Genomic DNA, 15,291 nt, shown 5'->3' with positions numbered 1-15,291 from the left:
AGACGTACTCAACACACCAAATAATAATCTTTTTGGACGACAGTGGTAAATCTATGCAAATCTATGCAAATAATCATCACCTAGGCAACCAACCTATCAGGTTAGGGCTTCGGCGTGCTGAGTTCTACCCAGCTACCAAAAGGCAGCAAGGGATGATCCCAAAAGGGGAAAGGGGAACGTTTTGAGATATACAATGTCGTACGCCCCCCCGCTCCGCTAAACCAGCCGCCTCTAACCCAAGTAGATCTTCCTTGAAAAGATAAGAGATTGTGTCATGTATCCCCTCAGATTTCCTATAAAATCTATTTATTATCATATTCATCGGAAGGTATTTAAAAGGTTATATCTACATATAGACCTTGAACACATGGCAAGGATCTGCGCTTACTGCACCTCCTATCTACCTCTTGCCTCAGTGCTTATAGTACTCGAGTCTCTTGTAATATTTTAAGACCCAGGACTCCCCTTCCTCTTTCATCTGAGGTCTCCATTTCCATTAAATCTTAGGTGTCGCGTGCTCGATCGCGTTGACCATTTGTTTACCTATCCACTATCTCATTCCCTCGATACCAATTATACCTACCTTAAATATGGATGATGTGATGGAGAAAGTGGCGTCGAAGACGAGCAAGAGACGTCAATCGACAGCCACGGGTCATGACTCGAAGCCCCAAGCTGGAGATACCGAGCTGCTAGGTGTGTATATCGTGCGGCTTATTGACAGGCCTTGTGTGACCATATGCGATCGTTGTCACTGACCGATCAAACAGCGACACTCGGGTACAAGCAGGAATTGCGACGCCATTATTCGACGATTCAGATTTTCGCTGTCGCTTTCAGTATTATGGGGCTTTTGCCTTCCATTGCGTCTACGTTGGCGTTTTCTATGCCCGCTGGTCCGGTGGGAATGGTTTGGGTAATATACTTCCCCAGGCTGAAATTAGTTGGAATTATGACTGACAGAATGGATAGGGTATGCACATATCGTTTCAGGAGTATATTCCTAGCAATTGTTGACAGCTTCATTGAACAGGATGGTTGGTTGCAAGTTGTTTTATCTTTATTGTCAGCTTGGCAATGGTATGGTTTATTCAATCTCCAGTTCCCAAATTCACAGAACTAATAGCCACCAGGCCGATATAGCATCCGCAATGCCCACAGCAGGCGGTCTCTACTTCTGGACACATTACTTCGCATCTGAGAAATGGAAGAACCCGCTCAGTTTCCTCGTCGGCTATAGCAATACCATCGGCTTGATCGGAGGTATATGCTCTATTGACTGTAAGTCAGCCCACCCACAACCTTACTCAAACCCTTCCACCACTAACACCACACCCATTAGATGGTTTCGCCAGCATGCTCCTCTCCGTAATCTCGCTCGCCCGCGACGGAAACTGGTCCGCATCAAGACCAGTCATCTACGGCACATACGCAGCAACAGTCTTCGCACACGGCTTCATCGCCATCTTCTTCGCCCGGATGATGCCAAGAATCCAATCCGCCTGTATCTTCCTCAACATCGCTCTCGTGGTCGCAACCGTCATCGCCCTACCTATCGGCAAAGCAAACAACAGCCCACCAGTCAACTCAGGCTCGTATGTCTTCGGTGAAATCCAGAACCTCACGACCTGGCCTACCGGCTGGGCATTTATCATGGCGTGGCTGTCACCTATCTGGACTATTGGCGCCTTCGATTCTTGCGTGCATATGAGTGAGGAGGCGACACATGCTGCGCGCGCTGTCCCGCTGGGGATTATCTCTTCGGCTGGATTGTGTGGTCTTCTTGGGTTTGTTTCGTTGGCGGTCATAGCGTCTTCGATGGATAAGAATATCGAGGGGATTTTGAACTCGAAGTTTGGTCAGCCTATGACTCAGGTTTGTTTTGTCTTGCTTCTTCTGTTGTTGTTCTATGTTGGAATGTACTTTCTAACTCTGTTGGATCCACTATAGATCTACTACGACGCCCTCGGCAAAAATGGAGCCATGGGATTCATGGTCGTGGTGATGCTCGTTCAATTCTTCATGGGACTGAGTATCGTAAGTTACTCCTCATTTGTCAACTTACACCCAAACCCTATAAGCCGTCCACTAACTCTATCCACACAGGTCCTAGCTGCCTCCCGCCAAAGTTGGGCCTTCTCCCGCGATGGCGCCCTCCCCTTTTCCTCCTTCTTCCGTAAAGTAAGCCAGCGCAAATACATGCGCTACCAGCCAGTCCGCATGGTGTGCGGCATCGTTGCGGCATCGGTATTGATCGGCCTCCTCTGTCTGATTGACGAAGCCGCTGCCAGCGCCCTCTTCTCGCTTGCCGTAGCCGGAAATGACCTCGCCTGGCTAACTCCCATCCTGGCGCGTTTGCTCTGGGGCGGTGACAGCTTTATCCCCGGTGAGTTCTATACCGGGAAGTATCTCAGTAAGCCTATTGGGTGGGTTGCGGTCATCTACATGATGTTCGTTATTGTTCTTACTATGATTCCTACCGAGGGACCGAATCCGACGCGTGAGTTGCACTACAATATCCTATCGATTTCGAAGTGCTTTTGCTGACTAGGTGTTTGAAGCTCAAACGATGAATTATACAGTTGTTATTAATGGGAGTCTTTGGCTTGGAGCGGTGGTTTATTACTATATCCATGCGAGAAAGACGTATAGGGGACCTCAGACTACTGTTAGTCCCGAGGATGAGGGGAAGAATTTGGAGCAGGATTCTAAATAGCTGAGAAGATATATATAGACGTTGTGGCTTTTTGGGTAGGACCTAGAGCATGTCAGACGAGCCTATGTTCATATCAATATACTAAGTTCATATACAGCCAATGACCACAAGAAGTGAAGGGTTTTACCCTACACCCATTAGTTACGGAGACACTGGAGATTTCAGATTTCAGATTTCAAATTCGCCTTTCAATCGTCGCTAATCACCCTTACACCAGGGCTAAAAAAAAAAAACTGTCGCTATGGACATCAAATTTCGTTTCTTCTTCGTTCTTTGTTTCTCAAAAGCAATTCCTCTCCGGCTCTATCCGCTCGCGCCCAATGGACGATAACGATTCATCTATTGAGGGATCTCGAGGACATAGCGGCCAACAATCTTGCCTTGTTCTGTGTTGCATGTATTAGCGTATGGTCATTATCAAGTAATCGAAACATTGGAAACTTACTCATGAGCTCGAACACCTCAGGAAGGTCCTTCAGAGGAACCGTCTTGAAGGGAGCGTTGATCAAGCCACGTTCGAAGAATTCAACGGCCTCAACGCCATCCTGGCGGTTACCGACATAGCTGCCCCTAATTGTGACCATCTTGACAACAGTTTCGAAAACAGGGGCCTTGAGGAAGGCATTAGCGGGAAGACCGATGGCAATGATAGTACCACGAGAGCGAGCGTATTCGACAGCCTGCTGGAAAGGTTTTTCGGAGACAGCAAGCAAGAGCACGGCGTGGGCACCTAGGCCACCGGGAGTAGCAGCCTTGACGTCTGCAACGAGATCGGTAGACTTGGTGAAGTCGACGTAGACCTGAACACTATATTAGCATAGACCCCCAAAAGTAGACAAATGGAATATAAGAGCTTACCTCTGCACCGAGCTGCTCACACATAGCCTTCTTCTCCTCGCCACCATCAATAGCAATAACACGCAAGCCCATAGCCTTAGCATACTGCGTTCCAAGGGAGCCAAGACCACCACCGGCACCAACAATAGCAACGGTCTGACCAGGGCGCACACCGGACTCTTTGAGACCCTTGTAGACAGTAATACCAGCACACAGAATCGGCGCGATAGCATCAAGTGGGATATCCTTCGACAGCTTCAATACATGGGCTGCCTTACCAATCGCGTACTGTTGGAAGGTACCGTCAACCGTGTATCCGGACAACTGGGCCTCTTGACACAGAGGCTCATCGGAAGTCTCGCAAAACTCGCATTGGAGACAGGATCCATTGAGCCATTTGATGCCTGCGTGGTCACCGATTTCGATACCATGCGCGAGAGATCCCTTTGCGACAACAACTCCGGCGCCTTCGTGGCCGCCGACCAGATTCTTCTTCACTTCGAGAGGCCAGTCGCCGTTCATGGCGTGCAGGTCGGTGTGACAGACGCCGGTGTACTTCATCTTCAGGAGGACTTCATCAGGACCCGGCTTGGGGACGGGGATTTGTTTGTACACAGGTGGTCCACCGATCTTTTCGACGACTTGCGCCCATTGGGTTTCGGGGATTTCGAAAGACATGTTGGTGTTGAGTAGAATGTGGGGGGGGGTAAGATTAAGAAAAGAAGTAAGGATAAGGATGGGAAGAGGTATAGGTAACAGGAGTATTAAGTGGGATGTTTGAAATGATTAAAAGATGTGATAATGTAACACAGAGAAGTTAGGTTGAGTAGCTGGTCTTATAGTAGCTAAGCGGGATTGCCTGACGTCGGGATCAGAGCATCGGCTTCATTCAACTCGCCATGGAATCATGAAATCCCGCCGGTTTTCCCGTTCACCGGTAGCTCTATGGTATCTGGTGTCATTCCCAACAACTATTGGAATAATAGTCCCAGACATTAGCTACGTAGGTGTATTAGGTAGGGATCCACTTCGGCATCCCGTTTGCGGTATACAGAGATACCATGCAGACCCTGGTCTTTCCTAAACATCTAGATCTTTACTAACTCTTTTGGATATACTGATAGTCTATATATACTGCTATAACGTCCTTAGTAGGATTTGGGGAATGGGAGGGGTTAACCCCTCCATATCAGCTTATATGCAGGCAATACGAACCCACTCAATTGCATCCCCCTCCTTTGGACAAAAGGACGATAGAATCATAATTGGAAATCGACATGTAAGATTATCACAATGATGACAGAAGATGTCAAGAGGCGATTGTACCATTCCAAGGTTATGTCCACCATGTGGCCACCATATGAGATTAGTGGAGGACGTCATCGCCAGGATCAGGCCATAGGGAGATTGGGAGATTAAGAGATTGGGAGTTGCTATAAGTATTATCTATTTAATTAGATTGATATACAAAATGTCTCGAAATTAATACATATACCTACGTAGAGGTAGGATATATCCTCTAGGGCTACAGATAATAATAGTTCCCCCTCGGGCCCGTGTTGAGGGAATTCATAATCTGAGGCTTCCAACAATTTGAGGCTTACGTATCCTCTACAGGTTCACTGATTACTTATAAGGTTAGATATTTAATACATGGATGTACATTACAGATATGAAACAGTTTATATTCTAATCGAAAGATTGAAGTTATAAGCTGATGTGATGTCCACGGAGAGACACCTTGAAAACATTTTATATAAGTGACTTTACCTTATTTAGTGATTCCAGTAATATCCATAGATGTATAGGGGATGTATAGGAGATCTCATCAATATCAATATCTGATTCCACCAAGGTATGAAATCCAAAAATAGTAAGGTAGTAAACCAGTAAAATCGTAAAATCGTAAAATAGGCAGATCATGAATTCAGTGAACCTTGGCGTTTCCCCAAAAAGGGCGGATAAGGCGAGCTCACGATAAACTCGGAACGAATTTCGAGTCAAATCGGAGAAGACTCGCTAAATATGTTGATCCTTGAACTTAGAACTCGGAATATTTGAACACATTTGAAAATATTGGAAGTAAAAATAAAGAAGAAAAAAACATGGCATGTTGATGATGTTCGTTCTCACCACCTCTGTGCTCCACGAGGTGTTTGTATGGACTCTGAGTGAGATCGGGGCACAACCTTGAAATTATTGGCCAGCCAGAAATGGAAAATGATATAGAACAATGTGAAACAATTGGCATAGTTCATTTAGAATAGAAAAATCAACTCCTTGCACTAAAACCAGCCTGTTCGGATTTAACCCCCGGGATGCCGGAGGTGAAATACCCCAGACGAAAGAAGAGATTCACGAGAAATGCCAACTCTCGTCACTTTTCCTCCTTTTACCTCGACCAGTTGTTTGTCTTTCCCGTCTTTTCCATCAACTTTCTTCCCCAGTAATTCCCCCATTCCCCCATCTCTCCCTTCTCATCCTTCACCCCCCATCGCCCCTGCAGCAGCTCGCCTAGACCCGCGCATTCTCTTTCTTGGGCTCCACGGAAACTTCCCTTCTTCCTGCATCTTCCCACCACAAACGAATCCATCCTTCCATCAGGTATTTATGTCTTGCTTTCTTCCTCCATCTCTCTCTTTCATCCCTCTTCACTCCGAAACACATACCTGAAACCGACAACTGACGCCGCGTCACTAGACCGACGGAACCCCTTGACAGGTGTCTCTGAGTAGGGGTCTTGGACTCTTCTACCTCAATTCCCTCCCCAGACTCTAGCTCGACCCGAGTGACCAACCTTCGACGCGCTTGACCCGTAACCGGGGACCGCGGCCATCATGACGGGCCCTCCGCCATACAACGCCCAGTCCCCGACTCAGCAGCAGCGGTATCCGGCCTACACCTCTCCGAATAAGAGCCACCCGTATTATCCAAACAATGAACAACCGCAACCGCAGCAATACCACCAACACCCTCCCCAGACCCCACCCGCATTTGGCCCACCCTCCGTCGCGCGAAGCCCGCACTTTTCACACGCGTCCCCGATGCCATCGACATTGCCGCCGCCGTTAAATGGGAGTGCGCCACCTCACCCGTCTCACCCGGAGTCTTCGCAATACCAGGGACATTCAGCTGGCTCTCAGTTACCACTTCCGCGCCCTTACTCCAGCTCTGTGATCACGGGCAACGGTGCCTCGCCGTACGGCTCTGCGACACCCCATGGCCACCCGCCCAGCCGCCCAGAAGGTCATTCGCAATCTCCCACCAGAGAGTCCGAATCACCATATCGGATGCGAGGCAATGGTGCTGGATATGGACCTCCGATGATGCGGGAGCCGAGACCGGCCTCGCCGTATGAAGCCGTAGGCATTACCCAAACCCTTTAATATCTTACCATCTAACTAACCCATCCTTGCCTTACAGAAGCCCGCCCGAGCCGCAGACCCCATGTCGTTCGCCAGTATTCTTTCAGGCCCGTCAGACGAGCAGCCTGCGAGAAAGCCATCACCTCTCCCGGTCCCCGTCTCCGTTCACACGCCGCATGCTCCCCCCATCTTTACACAGCGGCACCTGGATCACAGCTCTACGCCAACAGCTATACATAACAAACACGATCACGTTGAAAAACGCATCGATGCCCCGAGAGCACCACAGGCCACCAATGGGTTCGCTAAGCCCGATGTGGAATACCCTGCGCCCGTTCCTCGTGCACCACTCCGGAAACCCTTCCCTCCCGGCGTGGACCTGGAACAGGTCAACCGGGCTGCGGCCGAGATTGATCACGCGGAGAAGAGCGATGTTGAAGATCCTGGCTTCGAGGCGGAACAGGAGCGGTATCGGGAGAAAGGTTACAAACGGTCGGTGGAAAGCAGCCGCGCAGAAGAAGTGCGACGAAAGGTAGGTTGTTTGAGAGTCGTGTCAAGTCAAGCCATCCGCCCACCATACTAACAAATGCTTAGCGTCGCCGCAACGAATTCCTCATTGATCTAGGTAGATCCTTCGAAAGACAAGCCGTTCTTGGCACCGAGAGGTTCCGAGTCCTCAACGAGGGTGCTGTTATGGCCGAAGTTCAGCAAAAGGAGATCCAGGATGAAAAGGAACGGAAGAAGGACATGCAGCGCAAGCGCCGTCGCGAGAACACCGTGCGTCAAGAAATGCAAAAGAAGCTGGAGGCCGAGCGTAAGGCAAGCAAGGCCCAAGAACCCGGAGAAAGGGCCAAGTTCCTGCGCGAAGCTGAGCGCGCTCAGAAGAAAATCCGCACCACCAAGCGCGCTCTGGAGGGCGGTGATGGCCAGGATGAGCTCGGTGAGGTCACACCGCTTGCTCCCAACCTCGAAGGTGGGACGACGAGTCAATTCCATATCGGCCGTTCTTCGCCCAGCCGACGCAGGTCAGGCCGCGCCGGCCCTGTTACTCGTCCCAAGAAGTCCAAGGAGCAGAAGCAGGCCGAGAAGGATCTCGCCGAGGCAGCTTGGAATGCTGGGTTGGATGACGACCTATATCTCACCCCAAGTACGAGAAAGGATGCTCGACGTTCAAAGGAGGGTACTCCCATGTCGCAGCTACACTACGACAGCAAGGGCTACAACCAGATCTACGAGCAGATCTGGCGCGATATCGCGCGCAAGGATATTCCAAAGGTCTACCGCATCAAAACTACCTCTCTATCCACTCGCCAGGAGAACTTGCGTAAGACGGCTCAGCTGGCCAGCAAGCAGTCTCGCAAATGGCAAGAGCGCACGAACAAGAGCACCAAGGACACTCAAGCTCGCGCTAAGCGGACGATGCGTGAAATGATGTCGTTCTGGAAGCGCAACGAGCGCGAAGAACGCGACTTGCGTCGTGTGGCTGAGAAGCAAGAGCTTGAATCAGCTAAGAAGGCAGAGGCGGACCGCGAAGCCAACCGACAGAAGCGCAAGCTCAACTTCCTTATCTCGCAAACAGAACTGTACTCTCACTTCATCGGGCGCAAGATCAAGACCGACGAAGCTCAAGGAGACGGCGCTGTTTCTGCCACGGGGGAGACCGTGCAACCAGGCAAGCCAAACGCCCACACAATCAATCTTCCAGACAGTGTGGCCAACCCCAACGCCAAGACCACTGCATTTGAGGATCTTGACTTCGATGCCGAAGATGAAACTGTGCTGCAACAAGCTGCCATGGCTAATGCGCAAAACGCTGTGCAGGAGGCCCAGGACCGGGCGCGTGCCTTCAACAAACAAGGAGAGGGTGATAATATGGCTGCATTCGATGACGGAGAGATGAACTTCCAGAACCCGACTAGTCTGGGTGACATTGAGATTTCCCAGCCGACCATGTTGAATGCTCAGCTTAAAGAGTACCAGCTTAAGGGTCTTAACTGGCTTGTCAACTTGTACGAGCAGGGCATCAACGGTATCCTGGCAGATGAGATGGGTCTGGGTAAAACCATCCAGTCCATTTCCGTCATGGCTTACTTGGCCGAGGTGCATAACATCTGGGGACCTTTCCTGGTCATTGCACCAGCATCCACACTGCACAACTGGCAGCAGGAGATCACGAGGTTCGTTCCTAACATCAAGGTGCTTCCCTACTGGGGTAATGCCAAGGACCGCAAGATCCTGCGAAAGTTCTGGGATCGCAAGCACATCACCTATAACCGTGACTCTGAATTCCACGTGCTAGTTACCTCGTACCAGCTTGTCGTTCTCGATGCACAGTACTTCCAGAAGGTGAAATGGCAGTACATGATTCTTGATGAAGCTCAAGCTATCAAGTCTTCTTCAAGTTCGCGATGGAAGAACCTGCTGGGATTCAGCTGCCGCAATCGTCTTCTGTTGACTGGTACCCCAATTCAAAATAACATGCAAGAACTGTGGGCCCTGCTTCACTTTATTATGCCAACTCTCTTCGACTCCCACGACGAGTTCAGCGAGTGGTTCTCCAAGGACATTGAGTCGCACGCCCAGAGTAACACCAAGCTCAACGAGGATCAACTCAAGCGTCTTCACATGATTTTGAAACCGTTCATGTTGCGTCGTGTCAAGAAGAACGTCCAGCAAGAACTTGGAGACAAGGTTGAGAAGGACATCTTCTGCGACTTGACATACCGCCAACGTGCCTTGTACTCCAACCTGCGTAACCGTGTCAGCATCATCGACCTCATCGAAAAGGCTACCACCGGCGACGACACCGACAGTAGCACACTGATGAACTTGGTAATGCAATTCCGCAAAGTCTGTAACCACCCCGATCTCTTCGAACGTGCCGAAACAAAATCCCCCTTCTCCGCTGCATCCTTTGCGGAAACTGCATCCTTCGTTCGTGAAGGAAACTTTATCGATGTTCGCTATTCGACCCAGAACTTGATCGAATACGAGTTGCCACGCCTATTGTGCAGCTCTACAGGACGACTTGATCTTCCTGGTTCTGACAATCCTCGTGTGGGCTTCCAGAATAAGTACCTGTCCCAGCTGATGAACGTCTGGACACCAGAAAACATTCAGAAGAGCGCGCGTGACAACGGTGCGTTCTCTTTCTTGCGTTTCGTCGACACTTCTGCAGGAGAAGCAAGCGAGATCGCACGACTCGGCGTCTACGAGCGCGCCGAGCGTCGTCGCAGCAAGTCAAATAGGCTTTCTGCCTTGAATGTCATTTATGATGAGAGTGACGATTCAAGGAACTCTGTATTATCTCATTCGATGTTGAACATTATCGATCGTAATGATCGCCAGGCTGTTCGAGATGTTGCCGTTGAGGGCCGGATGAAGGATCTCATGACTGTTTCGCGCTCCTCATTCGAAAATCAAGGTCTTCACCTTATTGAGCCTTGCGCTGGTCCTAAAGCTTCAGCGCCCCCCATCACCATGTCCTGTTCCGGCCAACAGTTGTTACGGGAATCCAATCATGCTTTGTTCAATCCGTCTGTTCGCCAAGCACTATCTGGATACTGCAGCAAGCAACTTGAGGAGCAAATCCTCGCCAAGAAGCTCGATCCTGCGCCTTACTCTCATGCTCCTATGTTGCCGCCACCGGTCTCACTCAAGGGCCGCTACAGCCACATCGAGGTACCGTCGATGCGTCGTTTCGTGACAGATTCAGGCAAGCTGGCCAAATTGGACCAGCTGCTGCGGGAGCTCAAGCCCGGTGGCCACCGCGTGCTCCTCTACTTCCAGATGACACGCATGATCGACCTGATGGAGGAGTACTTGACATACCGGAACTTCAAGTACTGCCGACTGGATGGAAGTACCAAGCTGGAAGACCGCCGCGACACTGTCGCAGACTTCCAGTCCAACCCAGAGATCTTCGTCTTCTTGCTCTCGACTCGTGCCGGTGGTCTCGGTATCAACTTAACGGCAGCAGACACTGTCATCTTCTACGACTCCGATTGGAATCCTACCATCGATTCACAGGCTATGGATCGTGCCCATCGTTTGGGCCAAACTCGCCAGGTCACTGTCTACCGTCTTATCACCCGCGGTACCATTGAAGAACGCATCCGCAAGCGTGCCTTGCAGAAAGAAGAGGTGCAGCGCGTTGTCATTACCGGTGGTGCTTCTGGCGGTGTCGACTTCAACACCCGTGCTCGCGAGAACCGCACCAAGGACATTGCCCTGTGGCTTGCCGACGACGACGAGGCCGAACTCATTGAGCAAAAGGAGAAGGAAGCCATCGAACGTGGTGAGACCCTTGGCGCTAAGGGCGGGAAGAAGGCCGCTCAGAAGCGCAAGCGGGATCTTACCCTGGATGACATGTACCATGAAGGTGAGATTACTCCACTCCATTACTGCGATTGACATGCATACTAATCGATTATATAGGCGAGGGTAACTTTGACGACGCCAGCGCCAAACCCTCAGGGGCTGCTACGCCTGCCGAGGAGCCCATCGAGACACCTTCAGCAACGCCTGCAAAGCGCGGGCGCGGCCGTGGTCCCGGCAAAGGCACATCGAAACGAGCTAAGACCACAAAAGAGCGTCTCCGTCTGATCGACGGTGACGGCGGCCTCGATTAATCCAATGACTTGTCAACTAATGCAATTCGGAACGGCGTTTAATGTCAAATCTTCTTATTTTCTTTTGTGTTTGGTTATTCCCATTTGTCCTTATTTCCACCTTCCCTTCCCCTTTTCTTCTTATCTTCTCGAACGGCAGATACATGTGAACTGCTCTGTATTATCATACAAAACCTTGGCTATGTTCTCCAACGGCGATGTGGGTTCAGTATGGACATTTCCCAAAGTCTGGTGGCTCAGGGTGGTTGATGCAATGATGAAAAGATGTGTTTCTTTCCCCCGATAGACTTGATCCTGGCTTTGGATTGTGGTTCATGGGTGGTTGTGGTTGTTTCGGTGTGAACTTTGTGATTTGTTCTTTTCTTTTTTTTTTCCCCCCATTCTACATTGTTCTCTTTTCACACCTTTTTTTCTTTTCCTATTTTGGCTTTTTGACTCGCTTGTATGTTCAATGTTCAAAAAGGGCGCGAGTGTTTTAGTTTGGTCATGAGTGTCAATGTATTGGTTTGATGGACTCTTATGCCCTTGGTTTTTGGCCAGTTGAAGTCGTAGTATTAGATGTTATAGTGAGGTTTAGTGTGTTCCTTGGGTTAGGGTTATATTATGACTGGTGATGGTCAAATTAGGGCTTATAGATTTCCAGCCTTGTCGCTCAACCTCTTGAAGTTCTCATGTCCTAAATCCGAAGGCTCTACTTGCTAGTCTTACACAATGCCCCTGCTCTTTTAGACTCCATCTCCAAGTCAATCTACTTCCTCAAACCCTGCCGCATACAGCGCTTACAACAGAAACAATAGTACTGAAATATCATGAAGAATACTCGTCATTGTATTTCCTACTATGTCAGATTCAATCATCATCAATGTGGGGTTGAATGCTAGATTTCATCTGGCCGTCTCTGGTCGGACTAGGTCCGTAACTAAAACAGGCGTCTAGGCCAAGAAGCCCTGGTTGTTCCGAGGGAAATCAGACTCTTTCCAATTGGCGTGAAGGCGTGATGTGATGCCTCAACGTGGAACTCCCGAGCCATATCTGAGGTTTGTGTGATATTTTTTTCACCCTGGTACGACATGATTGTGCTTTTCTCAGGTCGTCGACCAACCCGCCCTCGGCTGTAATTCGGTCTCACTTCGGAATTCGTGGTGTGGATCCCCCGCTTTATCCGTGTTTGTATGTATAACCCGCTGTGTCGGTCGAGTTCGTACTCTGGCCAGTACTAGAAGAAACAGGGGGGATTTTGATTGGTCCATTGCTAGGCGTTCTCCTCGTATCGCTGAACCAATTGAGGAATCAGAGACAGGTCGTCTTATTGTGTTGCTCTTCGACGGACCCACGGCATTGAGCAAGAAGGGAGTGGCCGACGAGTGCTCCTCCTCGCTAGTCTGGCCTGGTGAACGTGCAAGGGTCGCTACCGATGTATCACCAGTTTATATTTGCTATCACGGACTGCGGAGTCATTCAATTCTTTCTTTTGAAGGGGGATATGGTTGAGTCTGTCTTCTGTGTCGGGCCAGGTAATAAGATGCTCGGTCCTTGTTGCGGTCCAGGTAGATAGGTCTCTAGAGAAGAGAAGAGAAGATCACTGAAAGGTATGGATAGGATAGCCCGCGGATGCACCCTTCATCTTCTGCTATCCGGACACAATCTCAGAGCGCATCATGTGGATGGCTAAGTAGTGACGAGCAGGGGTCCCAACATGTAGGGTGAGATTTCTATCTCCTTCTGTGAGATAATACATGCCGGTAAGAAGAAAGAAGGAATATGGATGGTGGTATATATAGTAGTGTAGAAAGAGGGCGTTTCAATCACCTCTAAAACTGTTCGCTCCATGGATCTTCACACCTCTTCCCACTCACTACATCTAGGATTAGATGCGTGCAGTAGATCGGACCGGGTCACAGCTGCACTGTAAGCAAGGCGCTTTCTTGCTATTGACCATCATGCATACGGTTGTTCGGACCATTTCGGCCATGGTGTAAAAAAGTGAGCCTTTTCCAACGGACTCGAGGCTATCGCTTATACACTGGTAATCACCATTTGTGATTCTCCATTCTAGGAGTATACCTCATCTTCCACTTTTCTGTCATCGATCAGTTATTCTCCATAAGCTCAGTAATTGACGTTGATGGGTAGTACGTACATCAGCGTAGTTCAACCATTTGGGCAATTTCTACCCAAGTGTGGCATGGCGTTCGCTGCTTCTAATCCCCTGGCAGCAGAATTCTTGAGCATCATCATGGTCCTTCCAAGCTCGCACACACTGCAACTCCCGGTTGGATGTCTGGCGTTGATTATATAAGTATATAAAGTGGACCAGGGCGGCGTATTACCTTGTCATGCCATGGTTAATGGGTGCTTTTGGTACAATCCAGTCCCTCTTGGCATTTGCTAACGAGGATTCCATGGATGTTTGATGTTGTCAAATTGTTGGACAGAGCACCACCAAGGTAACGATCCGGGTCATTGACGGCTTCAAGAGCAGTCCAATCCTCTAGCTGTAGAACACTCGGAACGTCGCCATGGACCTTCCAATATCTCGCCGCTGCGCCTCTGGACCAGATGACTGGTATTGGGATTGGGTATATAGAGTAGATCAGGGCGGTGTATTCTCCGATCGTCATCTCATGGTTGATTGTGGTTTGCGGTACAATCCACTATCCCGTGAAGACCATGGATGATCATAGATGATATATGTAATGTTGCAAATCGTTAGGGGTGGTGGACCTATATATTTTGCTCATGCCGAGACCTTGGTGGAGGTTAGTTATGTAATTCCTGTGATAACGGGTGCTTTGGTGAGATGAAGCGGTAGTCAGAAATGACTGACCTATAAGTGAGAGTAGTGTGATGAAGGGATCATGGGTGAATTCATCGATGAAGCTGATAGAAGGTACGAGTGCAAGAAAACTCCATATGAGAGGGAGCTTTTCCTTTTTTACGTACCCGTCACCTCACTTCTTGATTCACGTAGTTCTGTGTGACTACACATAGCAAGAAGAAGAAGAAGAAGAAGTATGATAGAGGTGGATGATAGATGGTAGACGAAGATCTACCCACCGTCACTTCTCATCAAATGTTCCTTCGCTCCTCAGTCGCTGTCAAGGTATCCGTCTTGTCAACAGGTTATATAGATATGGATAGCCTGGGCTTCTTCGGGCGTTAGAGGATGAAGGAGGAGAGGTGTATCATCTTCCAACGAAGAAGATCACTGGGGTATTTAGACCCAGGGAAGTAAGGCACAAGCAAAGTAAAAAGAAGTAAAACAAAGAAGTAAGTGAAGCAAAAGAAAGAAGAAAGCGAAGTGAAGTAAAAGAAAAAAGAAAGAGAAGCAAAATCACGTCTGAGAACCAGACTATCAAATATCCAGCAAACTGTACCAGCCAAGTGGTTCTTGGATGGCAGTGTTTTTCTCTCCCTTTCTCACTTGGCTTTGGCTGTGCCTTTTGAACCCATGATTGGTATTCTACGGTAGCATTGTCAGAGTCAAGGAGGTGTTTGAATGCCAAAATGAAGTCACCATCTTCCAACCCGGCGTAATCGTAATGGAGAAGGGTTGCGTAATAAAGGCATTGGATTCATCGTGCTCTCCATCCAGAAACTATATTCGGCAGCGTTCTCGATTATAGAGATATCAGCGGGTGTCGGATCCTGCATTGTCACATATATTGGCAAAGCATCTTGGACCCGTTTAGGCTGTCTGGGGATTGCAAGAGTGTCGATTCCATCATTACAGATAGATGTG

The 15,291-nt window shown here is 49.2% G+C and overlaps 4 protein-coding genes across 4 annotated transcripts; 2 read left to right on the top strand and 2 right to left on the bottom strand.

The window, feature by feature from the left end:
- Positions 1–509: 509 nt before the first annotated feature.
- On the top strand, positions 510–2,716 carry N7487_000885 (putative GABA permease; the record flags this gene model as incomplete). Its single annotated transcript, XM_056868633.1, has 7 exons — positions 510–696; positions 771–901; positions 1,134–1,281; positions 1,343–1,875; positions 1,951–2,037; positions 2,107–2,500; positions 2,562–2,716. Coding segments are annotated over 7 exons (1,635 nt in total), but the record flags the coding sequence as incomplete, so codon positions are not given.
- A 339-nt stretch (positions 2,717–3,055) lies between these two features.
- N7487_000884 (zinc-dependent alcohol dehydrogenase) lies at positions 3,056–4,231 on the bottom strand (the record flags this gene model as incomplete). Its single annotated transcript, XM_056868632.1, has 3 exons — positions 3,056–3,102; positions 3,162–3,516; positions 3,575–4,231. 3 exons carry the CDS (start codon positions 4,229–4,231, stop codon positions 3,056–3,058), a joined length of 1,059 nt encoding a protein of 352 aa, XP_056733416.1.
- Positions 4,232–5,998: 1,767 nt separating this feature from the next.
- On the top strand, positions 5,999–11,549 carry ino80 (chromatin-remodeling ATPase INO80; the record flags this gene model as incomplete). Its single annotated transcript, XM_056868631.1, has 5 exons — positions 5,999–6,157; positions 6,254–6,915; positions 6,977–7,450; positions 7,513–11,299; positions 11,356–11,549. Exons 2-5 carry the CDS (start codon positions 6,391–6,393, stop codon positions 11,547–11,549), a joined length of 4,980 nt encoding a protein of 1,659 aa, XP_056733415.1. The 5' UTR covers positions 5,999–6,157; positions 6,254–6,390.
- Positions 11,550–13,894: 2,345 nt separating this feature from the next.
- Positions 13,895–14,170, bottom strand: N7487_000882 (uncharacterized protein; the record flags this gene model as incomplete). Its single annotated transcript, XM_056868630.1, has 1 exon — positions 13,895–14,170. The coding sequence occupies one exon, from the start codon at positions 14,168–14,170 to the stop codon at positions 13,895–13,897; it is 276 nt and encodes a 91-aa protein (XP_056733414.1).
- Between the last annotated feature and the right edge of the window lie 1,121 nt (positions 14,171–15,291).

The sequence above is a fragment of the Penicillium crustosum genome, assembly GCF_028827405.1.
Source record: "Penicillium crustosum strain IBT 35664 chromosome Unknown utg000001l_segment0_segment0, whole genome shotgun sequence".
NCBI classification, from domain to species: Eukaryota; Fungi; Ascomycota; class Eurotiomycetes; order Eurotiales; family Aspergillaceae; genus Penicillium; species Penicillium crustosum.
The sequence above is the reverse complement of the archived record's forward strand: the minus strand, read 5'-3'. Positions and strand labels throughout refer to the sequence as shown.